The 14,756-nt window shown below is 41.0% G+C and overlaps 4 protein-coding genes across 6 annotated transcripts; all 4 read left to right on the plus strand.

Moving 5' to 3' along the window:
• Positions 1 to 486: 486 nt before the first annotated feature.
• Positions 487 to 5,814, plus strand: lemd3 (LEM domain containing 3). Its single transcript, XM_088367511.1, has 13 exons — positions 487 to 1,709; positions 2,105 to 2,145; positions 2,224 to 2,293; positions 2,580 to 2,653; positions 2,744 to 2,823; positions 2,898 to 3,043; positions 3,184 to 3,285; positions 3,365 to 3,467; positions 3,609 to 3,775; positions 3,856 to 3,937; positions 3,998 to 4,103; positions 4,172 to 4,250; positions 4,320 to 5,814. The coding sequence occupies exons 1-13, from the start codon at positions 515 to 517 to the stop codon at positions 4,487 to 4,489; spliced, it is 2,415 nt and encodes an 804-aa protein (XP_088223637.1). The 5' UTR covers positions 487 to 514; the 3' UTR covers positions 4,490 to 5,814.
• A 548-nt stretch (positions 5,815 to 6,362) lies between these two features.
• Positions 6,363 to 8,137, plus strand: LOC148379364 (beta-2-microglobulin-like). Its single transcript, XM_088366561.1, has 3 exons — positions 6,363 to 6,532; positions 7,071 to 7,346; positions 7,710 to 8,137. Exons 1-3 carry the CDS (start codon positions 6,457 to 6,459, stop codon positions 7,721 to 7,723), a joined length of 366 nt encoding a protein of 121 aa, XP_088222687.1. The 5' UTR covers positions 6,363 to 6,456; the 3' UTR covers positions 7,724 to 8,137.
• A 158-nt stretch (positions 8,138 to 8,295) lies between these two features.
• LOC148379365 (beta-2-microglobulin-like) lies at positions 8,296 to 10,254 on the plus strand. Its single transcript, XM_088366562.1, has 4 exons — positions 8,296 to 8,663; positions 9,162 to 9,434; positions 9,665 to 9,702; positions 9,808 to 10,254. Exons 1-3 carry the CDS (start codon positions 8,594 to 8,596, stop codon positions 9,676 to 9,678), a joined length of 357 nt encoding a protein of 118 aa, XP_088222688.1. The 5' UTR covers positions 8,296 to 8,593; the 3' UTR covers positions 9,679 to 9,702; positions 9,808 to 10,254.
• Positions 10,255 to 10,529: 275 nt separating this feature from the next.
• Positions 10,530 to 14,425, plus strand: irak3 (interleukin-1 receptor-associated kinase 3). Of its 3 annotated transcripts, none has more exons than XM_088366559.1 (10): positions 10,530 to 10,796; positions 11,099 to 11,356; positions 11,452 to 11,600; positions 11,683 to 11,747; positions 11,815 to 11,929; positions 11,992 to 12,110; positions 12,177 to 12,375; positions 12,779 to 12,841; positions 13,387 to 13,551; positions 13,660 to 14,425. In XM_088366559.1, the coding sequence occupies exons 1-10, from the start codon at positions 10,694 to 10,696 to the stop codon at positions 14,011 to 14,013; spliced, it is 1,590 nt and encodes a 529-aa protein (XP_088222685.1). In that variant the 5' UTR covers positions 10,530 to 10,693; the 3' UTR covers positions 14,014 to 14,425. The 3 variants fall into 3 exon arrangements, with proteins under 3 accessions (XP_088222685.1, XP_088222686.1, XP_088222682.1); XM_088366560.1 differs by having other exon boundaries at positions 11,455 to 11,600; XM_088366556.1 differs by having other exon boundaries at positions 10,531 to 10,796; positions 11,440 to 11,600.
• Positions 14,426 to 14,756: the final 331 nt, after the last annotated feature.

Consider the following 14,756-nt stretch of genomic DNA (forward strand, 5'->3'; position numbering starts at 1 on the left):
CGTCTTTTGCGTGATCATAAGTGTATGTGCAATTTCAGAGTACAACTGAGGCATATTTTGAGATATTTGTTTTCACTGAAAAAATATTGTCAAGAATTAGCATTTTAAATAGTGGAGAATATCTCTTCATTGAAAAATAGCTTCAATTTATATTATTCCAGAAGATGCCTTTCCAAGATTTTTAAGTTTGGCTTGATGGATAGTTTTGTTTTCATTTACAATATTGTCGTAAACATACATCATGTGAATACAGAAAATTGAGGACATGTACTTAAACGTTATTCTTTTCAAATAACTATTTACCAGGTCATAAATGAACAAAGAAATACTGAAAGCAGTAGTTTAATTGATGAAAGAGAGTACAAATCTTTTAATCATTTTATTTCCTCTCCCCAGAGATGTAATAACTTCAAACGTCTGCCAAAGTTTTGGGTCTAATCCAATTAGATCACAGCAGCCTGTCACTTTACTACGTCACTTCCGCCCTAAAGTCCTTTGCTTGAGTTGGACTAAGATGGCGTCAACGCAGTTAACGGACGAGGAGCTTTACTCTGAATTGAAGCGCCTCGGTTTCACTCCGGGTCCGGTTACCGAAAGCACTCGGCCGGTGTATTTGAAGAAGCTCAAGAAGCTTCGCGAGGAGCACCAACGAGGAGTTCGAGTCGCCAAAACCCGCAGCGGCGCGGCCGTCAACAGCAGTGGCGGCAACACGGCGGGAGACAGGCCAGCCAGCCATAACGTCACGCACCTGAGCTCCAGCAGGAGACCGGGCCGGAAGTCCACCGTTCTCGGCTTCAGCTCGGACGAGTCTGACGTCGAAGCTCCGTTAATAAGGAAGGCTCTCAACCACGGCGGGGCGCCGCGGAGGAGCCCCGCTTTAAAAATAAAGCTCGATAAAGAGAAAAGTCGACATGGCGCGGGGAATCCACTGAACAGCAACAATTCTACGTTGGCTCCGGGGGGTAACCGACGGATCTCCTCGTGCTGGGGACCCGGCGTTAAAACGACTACCGAAGCGGATGGAGTGAATTACGATGAATCTGAGGACGAATTTGAAAGGGGCCTGGAGAAGTCCTCGCGCTCTTTAAATGGCAGTAGGGCGTCACACTTGCATACAAGTAAGCTAGCTGCTGGGAATTACTCCGACTCCGACGAAGAGGCGGCGGAAGAGGGTTGGGGCCTTGGTGGAGACCCACAGCGGGGTAGTCTGGAGCCCAGACGGGGCCACGCGAAGGCGCCGAGCCCACCCGGGAGTCTAAACATGGTGAGCAGACGGAAGGAGGGGGCTGAGAGCGACGACGCGATGAGAAGCTATCCGAGGAAGACCATCTACGTGTCGCTTAACGACAACCACAGAGGAGAAGCGGAGAACAACCACGCCGACCGCCAGGACGTCAGTCGCTTCAGCATCGGGCTGAGACCGCGATTTTCCAAGTACAGCAGCCTGGCCAATACCTACAGCGGCAACCACTCCAACCACACCACCCCCAACCACTCATACAGCCAGCCCCAGAAGGAAAAGCTTTCTTCTGCACCGGTGGATGAGCTTTTCCAGCAGTTCAAAAGGGAAGAGGTGGCCACCTCCAGCGGGTTCAGTGCCCACTACCTGTCCATGTTTCTCCTCACGGCTGCATGCCTCTTCTTCCTTGCCCTGGGCTTCATGTACCTCAGGATGAGGGGCACAGGATCATCAGAGGTGGATGGAGTCAGTAAGTAAAAATTCCCGCACTCCTGCAACTTTAAAATCGAGTGCCGCTGATAGAAAACAAAGACCACAGAAAATCATTACAAGCCAAACAGGCATTATAATAAGAGCAAGTTCCATTGCACCACAAAGTAAACAAACCCATATCTGTTGATGATGTGCGACATGTGAGTAACTCAAACACATATCACCTACAAGATTTATCTCCGTCTCAAAGCAAATTTATATCCTGATTTCTAGTTCCAGATGGTTAAACGGCCGCAATAAGGCGGCCGATGACTCACTTATTTAATGGCGTCCTCCAAAATACTCTGAAGAAAAAGCTAATTTCCTGAAACCGGTTGATTTTGTGGTCTCGCTTTAAGAATTATTATGAATGTATTCCTTCTTTTGTCGCAGTTAAGAGTCATCCTTTTGGCATCGAGTTCGACCAGACGCATGTAAGTACACTTTTTTTTTTTTGCAATATTTAAAACTGAGATTAGATTGTTTTCTATGTGAATTCTTCTCTTCAACAGAACAAGACCGTTAGGGACCTCATCTTGAACCTGCTACTAGATCTCCATGATCATCTGGCGCACATCGCTGGTGGGTATCAATGTTTAGCTTTCCAAAGCTGCTGCTAGTATTTGGTTTGATCACTGTAACATAGTGTTGTTTTTTTTTTAATCAAGAACCTCCTTGTGATCAACATGCATAAAGTCCCAAATGATTTTGTTTTTATCATACTGCGGTATTGCCAACGTTTGTAAGTTTCACATGGTGTCCCGCAGGGGTCCGTGCTCGATCCCTGTGCTCTTCAATCTATACCTGCTTCCTTTTGCTAGTATAATTTCAGAGGAAGTTGTCACAAAGCACTCATATTTTTTTACAGGCCAACATGACTGTGGAGATCAGCAATATCCCAACAGAAGTCTTTCCATAGAAGAAGCCTCTGCTTATTTGACGGTATAGTCATTAATGAATGTGGCCACTTTTCACAATGATTGAAATTTGTCGTGTCGTCTCGTGGTGAGATTCATAATTGTCAATCGCCAGACTCAAAATGCGACGTTTGAGGACTTAGTCTACACGTCGCTTGAATGGATCATCAAGACAGGCCAAGACGTTGGGATAAGGTAATGGAATGGAATTTATATTTGCACATTGATTATGGCTTCATCGGTATTGACTCTGCGCGTGCAATTTGTAGGCTGTCCGGTAAGGTCGCCGATGAAACGATGACCGACGTGTCCGAGGTCGCTTGGCTGGAATCCACGCATCCAAGGATGTCCTTCACGTGCCGCTTCCGCCGAGCTTTCCTCACCGTCATCAGCAGAGTTTTCCTCCTGGCAGCCGGTAAGACGTCAACTTTTTTCCGTAGCCTCGCCATCCATGTTCGCCTGGTGATGTCATTATAATTTAAGAGGAATTCCCCCCCCCCCCCCACACCCGAAGTGGAATGCCCGTCATGTTTCAACCTGCATGTCTGTACGCAGCGGTCGGCGGCGTGTGGGGCCTGGTGTGCTACGTTAAGTATCGCTGGAGGAGAGAGGAGGAGGAAACCAGACAGATGTATCACATGGTGGAGAGGATCATCGGTAAGAAGGAAGGACTGTGCATCATCAAAGTTCCTCAACAAATAAATAACCTTGACTGTGTGTGTTTATTGTCGTTCAGATGTTCTAAAGAGCCATAATGACGCTTGTCAAGAGAATCAAGATCTTCAGCCGTACCTGCCTATACCCCACGTCAGAGACTCCTTGGTTCAACCTCAGGACCGGTCAGTGGGGGTGGGGGGTTGGGGTGGTTTAAAAAAAATGTCAACGGGACTTGTTGTATTAGCAATGTTAGCATGAGCAACATAAGCAGCACATACGCTTGTCCCGATGAACAAGTGAGAAACACTTGTGTTGCCTTGTAGGAAGAAAATGCAGAGAATCTGGGAGCGCGCCGAGAAATTTCTGTCGGCCAACGAATCCAGAATTCGAACGGAGCGCGTGAGAATCGGGGGATCCGACTTTCTTGTTTGGAGGTGGATCCAGCCGTCTCTCAGCTGCGACAAGACCTCCAAAGTTTGGCAGGGAGAAGGTAAAGGCACTGAACAAGCGTCACGGCTCTCGTGATTCATCCCCATTGGGTGTCAAACTTTTTTGTTTTTGAATTCTCAGCTTTCACTCTCGACTGGCGGAATTCGCCACCAAACAGCCTGACGCCGTGTTTGAAGATCCGGAACATGTTTGACCCGGTCATGTGAGTGCCTCGCTCTGCCGACGTCGGTGGCGAGCGCTTCACAAATGCTTTTGTTTCCAGGGAGGTCGGGGAGAACTGGGATCTCGCCATCCACGAGGCCATCCTGGAGAAGTGCAGCGACAACAGCGGCATCGTCCACATCGCGGTGGACAAGAAGTGTCGAGAGGTATTCACACGCCGCCGCCGCCGCCACGTCCCCGACGTCGGTGATTTCACAGCCACTCTTCTCAACAGGGCTGCGTCTACGTGAAGTGCCTCTCCGCCGAGCACTCAGGGAAAGCCTTCAAGGCGCTTCATGGCTCTTGGTTTAATGGTAGGTGACACCAGCGGGTGAAAAAAAAAAAAAGTCCAGCGGTGACGGCCGGTACTTTTGCTCCGACAGGTAAGCTGGTGACGGTGAAGTACCTGCGCTTGGACCGCTACCACCAACGCTTCCCGCAGTCAAAGGCCTGCAACACACCCCTGAAGGCCTCCAGCCTCCACGCAAATGCCACGAACACTACGGCCAGCTCGCCCACGCGCGGCGCGGCCAACTCCTCAGGCTTCTCGTGAGAAGTTTTTCCCTCTGTCGGTCCTTTCGAACAGGGACCACGTAATGTTTTTGTTTTTTTTACATTTCTATATGACTTATTTTCCCAGAGTCTTTTCCAGTGTTGGTTTTCTACAAATGTCGGTATCGGAACTCTCCCGGATGTAACTATTTTCGTTTGTTTAAATGCGTGCGCAAGGACTCCAATCGCGCGTCTCTTCCACAGTCGGCGGAGTCGAGCGCGCCTCGTAGAGAATATACCGTACGGCCGCCGCATGCATGGGCCTCCGTGTCGGAACCCAGATTCCCTCCCGTTTTTTTTTTTTGTGACGAATGAGCAGATGACGAGGACATGCTGTAAATACATGGGAATGACGGCACAAGCTTTATGAAATAACCTGCATTAAGAGCAAAACACAAGCCTCTGCGCCCCCCCCGCCCCCCTCAACCCCTTTTTTTAATCGTTGATGCAGCTGTTTATTGTTACTGTTTATTCCTTCTTTCCCCTGATGCCCTCCATCTTAACTTGCAGTGCTCCTGACATCACCGAATCAGGGGAGTGTCGTCTTGTACATTTGCCCCGAAGCTTTCTTCAGTTGTAATCCAATATTATATGTTACGAGTGTTTTATTTACCTCTGTCAAGTCTGGCCCTTTTTCCCCCCCCCCGATGATTTTTTTTTTTTTTTTTTTTAACGTCTATCTCGCCCCTTTTAAAATGATGCCACCGTGACCTTTGGAGCACTCTAAATACATTGATAGTTTGTTACTTGTAATATTCCAAGCTCTATTAAGAGACATAACTGCTTTTTTTTTTTTTATACAGCACCTCTTTATCAACACTAAGATGCACCTAAATCAAGTTTCTAAATGCAGTGAGTTGAAAGTCGCATTCAGTATTTGCAGTGTACAGTTGTATGAATGATGCACATTGACAGATGTTCACAACCTGGTGCAAAACAGTTAGCAGCAAACATCCCAACCGTGCCTTAAATGTGTGTTACCTTTTTTTTTTTTTTTTTTTTTGAAAGATGGGCACTGCATCGCTGTGGGGAAATGTTGAAACTGGTTTAAGGGGGTAAGGAAAGCTGGCCCTAGATGTAGTTTTGGTAGATTTCTGAGATTTGGTATTTTGTAGCAGTTTTGTCTGATTTATTAAACCAAATGCTCCTCTATTTATTTTTTTTAAATCAGCCATGGTGATGTACTATTTGATGTCACTAGAACTGTTACATAATGTGTTAGCTTGTTTTTTTTTTTTCTTTCCATTAAGGATTGACCTTACATCCGCTGCCAGACAATTGTCAGGATGTGTAAAACAATAAAGATCACTTTCAGTAAAAAGGTAATTGTTTTTTTATTTAATTTTTGAGGGGGGGGGGGTGGGGGGGCAAATATAACTAGTGGGATTTTCAGATTTGGCAGGTGGGGGCACAAATATCTCTACCCAAACATGCAATCCAGCAGATTTGTAGCATTATACTTTTTATCAATTATTTTAATTGAGTTTTGATGATTGACCACTAGGGGTCAGTGTTTAGTATTTTTAGGAAAAAAAAGACCATGTACACAGTAAGGCATTTTTTTATGTATACGTACATAAAAATCTGCACGAATTTTATTTCTCGGAGCCATTACTGCATAATTTAAATACATATTTACTTTATATCTTTTAATCCGTGTAAATTAGGAAAAGATTAGCAAATAGAATTCCACCGAGCCCGTCACAATTGTCTTTTCTTTTTTAAATGGCGAATGTGTTAAACTGAAACCAGCCTGCTGAATTGTTGACGTCGCATTTGTTAAACCAGAAAATTCACATTTGCAGGGTGCAATTAAAAGGAAACAAACACACACACACCCGCAGTGGGCGGGCTCAAACACAGTATTTCAACTGCGCAGTTTGTGCCATTCTTACTTTCGATATCATTGCTTGCTTCGAGTGTAAGCTGCACATTTCTCGAGTTACATTTGCGACAAAAATCCGATCCATGGTCACTTCAGACATGAAGATCGCTGCAATCTTCGGCTTTCTTACAGCTGTCTACGTGGTGGACTCCAAGTTCCGTAAGTATATGATTCAATACACTTAATATTAATATAATAATACTTAATACTACTTAATAACATATACATAATTTGGCGAAATCGTTTTTCCCCTTAAATCAATAACCATAAATAAGGCTGATTCTTCTGTAAGAAATATTACAAAAAATATCGAGCACAAATTAGTGCCTGCTCCCGACGAAGTTAAGTTTCGTTTTCTCGGAAATCACCCACCAAAGTGGCTCCACCCTCATTTGAAAACAACAATAGGATACTTCGGACTCCTTACTAGGCCACAGTAGGCTAATAAAATAAGATAAGGCTAATAAAATAAGATAGAATAAAGATATTTTGCCACAACTGCTTGTTCATAGCTAAGGAATTACGTTTTCACAGTGGATATCAAAAGTCTGCACACCCCTGTTCAAAAGAATAGACTAGAACATGTCGGAAAAAGCGTACTAGAACATTTGAACTTTCATTTGAGATAAATTAAAAACACTTTGGGAATGTCGTTAGTTAATTCCGATTCTCAAGTGACTTTCTTCTTCTCTGACAGAGGCCCCGACTGTACAAGTATACAGTCACTTGCCAGCAAAGTTCGGAGAGCCGAACATGCTCATCTGCCACGTGAGCCAGTTCCATCCCCCGGACATCACCATCCAGTTGTTCAAGAATGGAGAGGAGCTCAAAAAAGCCAATGAGACCGACTTGAGCTTCGGAAAGAATTGGCATTTCCATCTCACCAAGCATGCTGAGTTCATGCCGATGAGGGATGACAAATATTTCTGCAGAGTCACTCATGCCTCAAGTCCTCCCCGCAATATTGACTGGGGTGAGTAAAATTGATCACAATGGAAAGTCCAAAGTCGAACGCTGCTACATTTTGCAAATTATTATAAACAGTTGTCCAAGAAATTGTTCTCATCCATATTTATTTTAAAGTATCAGCGTTACAATATCAAAGTAAATATTCACCATGACGTCACAAAAAATTTAACAAGAATCTTTTTTTTTTTTATCAAATGTGTATCAAAATAATTTTTAAGTGTATTTTCTGTTTTTTGTAGCCATATTTCATGTAAAATTATATTATCATAGTTATAGATTATATTTTACATTTTCTATCAATGCTATTTGATGCAAATTTGGATGCCCTTGTTGGAATAATACAATGTTTTGTTTTGTTTTCTTACAGAAGCCAATATGTGAGGATGCAAGGGCCATCGATGTCGTTCCATCACAATTCGGCCAGAATTATAAAAGTTGCCACTACTCACCCTTTTTCTGCATTTAATGTGACGCTACACTTCGGCTTCAACTAGCGATATTTTCAGAGTATTTCGAGATCGACTTTCTCAGTCATGTTCTTATCCTATTCCTAAACTCACAATTCAAGGGCAATAATCACATTAAGGAAAAAAATGACCATAATTAACCTCTTTGGTCAATGCACTATAATCCATTCCACAATGATGTGTGTTGGATGATCAATGACAATGATTATATAATTAATTGTAAATGTAAGGATCCATTCATTTCCTGTACCGCCTTTGGTCGCGGGTGCACTGTAGCCTATTCCAATGATGATTTTGTCAAATAAAAATAAAAAGACATCTGGTGTTACCTTTCCGTGTTTATAAATATTGAACAATATACAAACTTTGATACTTTAATGTTTTAATATATAACATTATTCGATGGATTGATACATAAATTCTAAAAAATATATACATAAGGCAAACGCCAAAACAAGTCAATCAAGTTATTCCAAACGGAATAAAAGAATCTGGAGTAACCGAACACCAGAAAATAAGGAGTGTCGTGTCACTACTTCCGCGTATTTATGGCTCTGGTTTCGTTAATTGCACCGAGGCATGCCAACTTGGGGGTGGAGTTTGGTTTTTGTTTTCAAACCCCCCTCGCACCGCCCGCGCGGCACAGGCGTGTATCTTATGAAGCGCTCTTTGCACCGTGCCGAATAATCTGTGCTATGTCGACAGTTGATCGCGGAGTCCAAATCCGCACTTTACTTTCGTTTACTGGTTTATTTAAAATAACCAACGAAGTCATTTTAAAATTATGAATACACACGGTTTTGCAATCGTATTTGGTGTTTTGTGCCTCTTGAAGTCTACGGCGACCAAACAATGTAAGTATAGTTTGGTATTATTTCTAAATATCCATAAGAGATTTTATTGTGGAGGACGAAACAAGCGTTTAAATTATTACTGAACTACAAATTTAAAGTTGATAGTTTCAATAGTTTTTCCTGTTAATAATTTTGAATGCATCATTGTAAGCTTATTAATAGTTATGGAGTTATTATTTTTAGTATTTTTTACTTTCTTTTCTTGTATTTCTTTAAATGTTCGAAATAAATAAACAAACAAACAAGTTCACATTGTCTCATCTTGTAATTAATTTTATTTAGCTGATTTTGTGTACGGAATACTCATAATGAACTCGGCGTGCACTTTGACCTCCAGTGTTCAATATTTCAGTCCTTTTTTGCACAAGCAGCTGAATGCCTCAATACTTTTCTGGGTGTGTCTGTGTCACCCTTCTAAAGGCTGAGTACAGAAATAGAGAGACCGGAAGAGTCACAGATAGATGAACCGATTTTTTGTGTTTATTATTTTTTTTGCAGCACCACCGATTGTTCAAGTGTACAGCCGGACGACAGGAGTGGTAAACAAACCCAACACCCTCGTCTGCTACGTTAGCAACTTCCATCCACCTATGATCACAGTGGACCTGCTGAAAAATGACGTTATGATCAAAAATGCCAATCAGACCGAGATGATCTTTGAGTTGGACTGGGACTACTACATGACCAAATATGTGTCCTTCATCCCCCAAAAGGGAGACAAGTACACCTGCCAGGTGACCCACATGGGGTTAACCAGGACATATTTTTGGGGTATGTTTGCATTTTCATGAATATAATGCACCATGAGGTATTTATTTATTAGTATGGAGTCGAATTATTAATCATTTTAGCTATGGTGAGATATCAGATCAGATTCAGCCAAAATCATGTGACTTGATTTTATGATTCGTGGTGGAATAAAAACGGTGATTATAAATCCCGGGCGAAACAGATTAGAAGCTCAAAGTCTCTGTTTACAGTCTGGTTATCTTTCTTTCTAGAACTGGATATGTAACATTCTACTGGTCCTGTGGTTTAGGTATGTACCGCCTATCCTCTCAACATTATTTAAGAATAATTATGAGCACAAATACTTTTTTTTTAATCTGTTCTCATTAAGTTTTTAACTCCTTGTTTGCCACAGGTCTGCCATAGGAGTGTCTTGAGCTGGAAAGTTGTTTACAAATACGAGTCTTCATTTTGAAGGGGAACAATGACTTCTGGCAGCGGTGAATTAAACTCTCAAAAAAAAAAAAAAAAAAAAAAAAAAGACAGGTTCCTCGACCGGTTTGAAACGATGGAATACGGAAGTGATCACGTGAAAGTAATTAATCAACTTGGCCAGTAGAGGGCAGAAGACACTATTAAAACCCAGAAAATAAGCTTGGACAAGTGAATGTTTACTGAACTACCATCATTTGCGAAATTATATAACAACAAAACGACAATAGTAGAAGAATATGGAATGCTTTTGAATTGCTGGGACTTGGCTTGGTTTCTCGTCTTGTTTAATGGTGTCAAAATTCTTACAGCATTGGAACTTTACATACTTTTTTTTCCAGCATTGTAATAAATTCAATGTTTTTCTTAATACGTGTCTTTCCTGATGATATGCTGCTGTATCAAAAGTGAATTTTTGCCTATGATTTACAGTTTATAAAGGTGATTCTTTATATTCTATTAATTTTATTTTACTCATTGTTTTTTCACTGTGCAGTGGAATTTTATTAAAATTATGATACAAAAAATGTTGGAATGAGAGTCGATCTTGCCGAAAAGAAATTGTGAATTGTTGCCATTTTTTGATTATAATTTTAAACCCAGTTTATTTTTGTGGGAAACTTTTCCTCTCCTAATAGGGGATGTGACGTCACTCATTGTTTACCACGGAAGCCCGGAGGGCGGCTTTACCGGAAATTTTACAAAACGTACCCGGAGAATGACTCCACCACTAAGGGGGAGTTTCCACACTTTCACCATACGCGAAAGTTCAGTCTTTGACACTTGTGGCTGTTCTCAGACGGTTTAAAATGGACCCAAACACGTTTCTCTACAATGTTCCTCCGTTCCTCATAGAAAGGTTTTGTGAGATTATGGACACCGGATGTAATCGCTACGGATGGCGCGAACTTGGTGAGTTTTAATTGATTTATCATTTTAGCATTCAAATTGAAATTTGGTGGTCTTCAAATTTATACTGAAATACAAATACAAATACTTCAAATTTGATGGTTGATGTTGTAATTAATTAGTTGTTATTGTAATTGTTGCACTTTGAGAAGCAGGTGAATTATACTGGTTCAAGGATAGACCCTTGTGGGACACCATGATGAGATTGTCCGCGGGTTTTAATTGTTATTTTATTGACATAGTCGATGTCTTTTAGATTTTTTTTTTTAATTTCGAAGTAATTAATGTATTTAATTTCGTGCCAGCCGCCCGTATCCTCCCGAGCTTCACAGAGGTCCGCAAGTACGAGCGCATGGAGGAAGGTGGTCGCAGTCCCACTAAGGAGCTTCTGTGGTCCTGGGCTCAGCGAAACGCGCAAGTGCAGGACTTGCTGAAAGTCCTGCAGGACATGGGCCACTCTAGGGCCATAAAACAATTTCAGGACCACTTTTATGAAGTCAATGATGTTGCATCCCAGCCGCCTCCACCTAGATTACACTTCAATCAAATAATATGCACACATGGTAAGCACGTTAAAATATTTATGTTTTTTTCATGGCGATCAAGTTTGAGAATGATTGACTTGAAATTGGAATATCTGAATCAGTGTTTTCTCCAGAAGAACCTCAGCCACAAATCAGTTTGAGGAAAATCTTAGAGGCAACTCGAGATTTTAACCACGAAATGAGAATTTCGGAAGGCTGCTTCGCCGATATTTACTTGGCACGGATGGGAGGCAGAACATTCGCCGTGAAGCTTTTCAAAAAGGTAACGACATCTTGTTATGATTGTCTCATTTGAAGTAATTTTTTTTTCAACATTACTTAACTATCTTCATCATCCTCTGCAGGTCAATAACATATCCTGGAAGAATCTGTGGGACATTTTCCAAAAAGATATGGAACTCCATCAGTTGTACGTATTATCGATCAAACCAATTTAATCGACGTTGCGGAGATTACGAACACTTGTTGTGTCGCAGGCGGAGACATCCAAACATTCTCGAGTTGTCGGGCTGCTTTTCTGACGAAACACGCTACTGTCTGGTTTCCCCTTACATGCCGAAGGGATCGCTCTTCCACAGACTCCATCGTCGGGTAGATTAAGATTATTTCTATTTTTCCCGAAAAGTTTGTACGAATTTTCTGATGCTCAACAGAACGGTGGATTACCTTTGTCCTGGCAAGAACGTTTCACCATCATAAATAAAATCGCCAAGGCTTTACATTATCTCCACGAGTCCCAACCATGCGCAGTCATCTGTGGGAATCTTTCCAGGTAATGATTGGTTTTGAATTACTTAATATCATACTTGATATAAACAAATTTCCATGATTTCTGCAGTTCTAATATACTCCTGGATGACGACACGCAACCCAAGCTGTCCGATTTCTACCTGGCCCAACTCCGTCCTCATTCGGTCAATCGTAATCATACCATCACCCTGGATGCAGGTTCCCACGGCAACCCGGAGTACCTCCCCGAGGAGTACCTCCGAAATGGCAAACTCTCAACCAGTTTGGATATTTTCAGCTTCGGAATGGTGATGTCACTAATTAACTTTCTCGTTGAATAATAACTCGGCCAAGTTAAAATAGATTTTTGACTTTTATAGGAATCAAAATGGTGAACTCTTTTCCAGTTTTACCCAGTTAATGTATCACTTCCTTTTTTTTTCCGTATCAACACAACACAATGACACGTTAACATGGTCTACTAAATTGCCAGATTTAGACTTCCTCTTTTAGTTTAATTTTAAGTGTGAAGTGTAAAAAGGAACAGTCTGAAACGAGAGGAAATGAAACAATATAGTTGTTATACAATTGGCACATTTTTAAAAGTACCAGTAAAGATGCAGAATGTTGGTACGTCCCTATCGATATTATTTTTCTATTGTCAAAACGTTCATCAATAGTACCTCACATTTCAGCAATGTATACCCTTAGGTCGTCATGGAAACGATGACAGGACGTAAAGTCGTAGAGGAGCTGCCAAAACGTGCGCAGCTGGTGAGTGACGTCTATGGCAGAAAGAGGAACATTGTGGTTTTACACTTCCTATCGCCTGCACAGCCCAATGCTCTAGAATCTAGATTTTTTTTTTTGCACAAAGAGGGGCCCTTTAATTTTTGTAGCACTAAAAATCCTAGAAATATTTTCAGGCGCCCTCTAGTGCTACTTAAAGCATTAAATATTAAAATTGTGCAGAATGTTACAGTGGGTTGATTTTTTTTTTTTCAAGCAGTTTTTTAAGTCCAATTTCAATGTTTTAATTTAATTGAATTAATGAATTTAATTAAATTAAAAATCAAAATATTGAATTAATACATTTAAATTCCATTAAAAAAACAATATTTACTATAAGTACAGTTATGTAAGTGATGTTTTTTTCAAGCAGTTTTTTAAGTCCAATTTTTTTATTGAATTGAATTAATGAATTTAAATTAAATTAAAAAATCAAATTTATATTGAATTAATACATTTAAATTCCATTAAAAAACATTATTTACTATAAGTACAGTTATGTAAGTGATATTGACGTCTATTTTCTACAGCGGGATTTGCTCACCGAAGTGGAGGACAGCGGCAGCATAGACTCTTGTCTGCAGTTTTTGGATACGTCAGCCGGTCAATGGCCAACGTCTTTGGCGCGTAGTCTTCTGGATCTTTCTTTGCGATGTGTCTCGAGTCAACATCACTGCAGACCCAGCATGGAGAACGTAAGCTCTGAATATTCAATTAGTAAGAATTTCTCATCAGGGGCCATAAAATTTGTTTTACAATAGTATGGAATTGACTTTTCGGATTGTTTTGATTTAACACTTTAGGTCTTGAGTCAGCTGCTGCCACCTCCCAGCTTATCCTCTTTGGACCACCCTCACAGCCTGGATGATGGCGCCGCTATTCACATCCAGCACAGCCCGTCACCTAGCATCCCTGTGGAACACGACGAACAGCGCAGCCTCCCTGGTTCTCCGGCGCAGGCACAACCCTGCGAATGCAGCCAATCAGAGGTGACATATATAAATGTGACTGAGACTGTGGAAACCAAAGGAGAAGGAAACCCGTCGTACAAAAGCTGGCCGGTACAGTGCAGCTGCCAAGCTGAGACTGGAGGTCTTTCCTGTGAGGACTGCAGGGCTAATGGTTTTAGCAACACTAGCCAGGAGTTGGCTGAGTAATTGGACATTTTTTATTTTTTATGATTTATGTTGAGTCCTTAACCTTTCTGTCATACACATATACACATTATAGATTTATTTAAGCTATTTTTGTTGTAGTATTTATTTTTATGTTCCTCGTATCTTCAAATAGGGGCTTTGGTTATTCACTGATATGTGAACAAATAAATGAGTGCCTTCTGCTGAGCAAATACCAGCCAATGTTTGAGATAAGGAGATATGGTGGCCAGCCCCTTTTCATAAAATTTCTTGGAAATGTGTTATATTTTGGATATGCAAAATGTACGTTTATGTAATACTCATTAACACTATGTATAAAACCAAAGCTGATATAGTATGACTACATTATGTCATGATATTGGAATATTTTATAGTTTAAAATTATTGTGATAATAAAAAAATATATTTGTCAGTTGTCTGTCCAGGTTGATAAAAATAATTGCGATTGACCAGTAATATGGAGTATAGAATATGGAATATAGCCGGGCTCCCCCAAAAAGTGAATTAACAAGCACCGAACTGTTAATAAATTAAATCGCATAAATTCCGATTTTTACACTGAACCTTAACGCTACATCCGTTGTTATAGGAACCATAATGTGCTGCTTTTCAAAATAAATCCATTAAATCCCGCAGTGAAGAATAGGAGCTTATATACACAAAATACATGCAATATAAATCAAAATATTACAAATGGGATAATTTGTTTGTGGAAAACGTGCTTTCACAACGACGAACCCATC

Source organism: Syngnathus floridae, chromosome 22 (genome assembly GCF_059516105.1).
Source record: "Syngnathus floridae isolate MCC-2025c chromosome 22, RoL_Sflo_1.0, whole genome shotgun sequence".
NCBI lineage: Eukaryota > Metazoa > Chordata > Actinopteri > Syngnathiformes > Syngnathidae > Syngnathus > Syngnathus floridae.

What these genes read in the sequence shown, in the direction of transcription:
- lemd3 (XM_088367511.1), top strand. Translation starts at nt 515, where the DNA reads ATGGCGTCAACGCAGTTAACGGACGAGGAGCTTTACTCTGAATTGAAG. An exon ending in ATCAGAGGTGGATGGAGTCA is followed by an intron (nt 1,710 to 2,104) that starts GTAAGTAAAAAT and finishes CTTTTGTCGCAG; the next exon opens with TTAAGAGTCATCCTTTTGGC. An exon ending in GGCCAAGACGTTGGGATAAG is followed by an intron (nt 2,824 to 2,897) that starts GTAATGGAATGG and finishes TGCAATTTGTAG; the next exon opens with GCTGTCCGGTAAGGTCGCCG.
- LOC148379364 (XM_088366561.1), top strand. Translation starts at nt 6,457, where the DNA reads ATGGTCACTTCAGACATGAAGATCGCTGCAATCTTCGGCTTTCTTACA. An exon ending in CGTGGTGGACTCCAAGTTCC is followed by an intron (nt 6,533 to 7,070) that starts GTAAGTATATGA and finishes CTTCTCTGACAG; the next exon opens with AGGCCCCGACTGTACAAGTA.
- LOC148379365 (XM_088366562.1), top strand. Translation starts at nt 8,594, where the DNA reads ATGAATACACACGGTTTTGCAATCGTATTTGGTGTTTTGTGCCTCTTG. An exon ending in GTCTACGGCGACCAAACAAT is followed by an intron (nt 8,664 to 9,161) that starts GTAAGTATAGTT and finishes TTTTTTTTGCAG; the next exon opens with CACCACCGATTGTTCAAGTG.
- irak3 (XM_088366556.1), top strand. Translation starts at nt 10,694, where the DNA reads ATGGACCCAAACACGTTTCTCTACAATGTTCCTCCGTTCCTCATAGAA. An exon ending in GATATGGAACTCCATCAGTT is followed by an intron (nt 11,748 to 11,814) that starts GTACGTATTATC and finishes GTTGTGTCGCAG; the next exon opens with GCGGAGACATCCAAACATTC. An exon ending in ATATTTTCAGCTTCGGAATG is followed by an intron (nt 12,376 to 12,778) that starts GTGATGTCACTA and finishes GTATACCCTTAG; the next exon opens with GTCGTCATGGAAACGATGAC.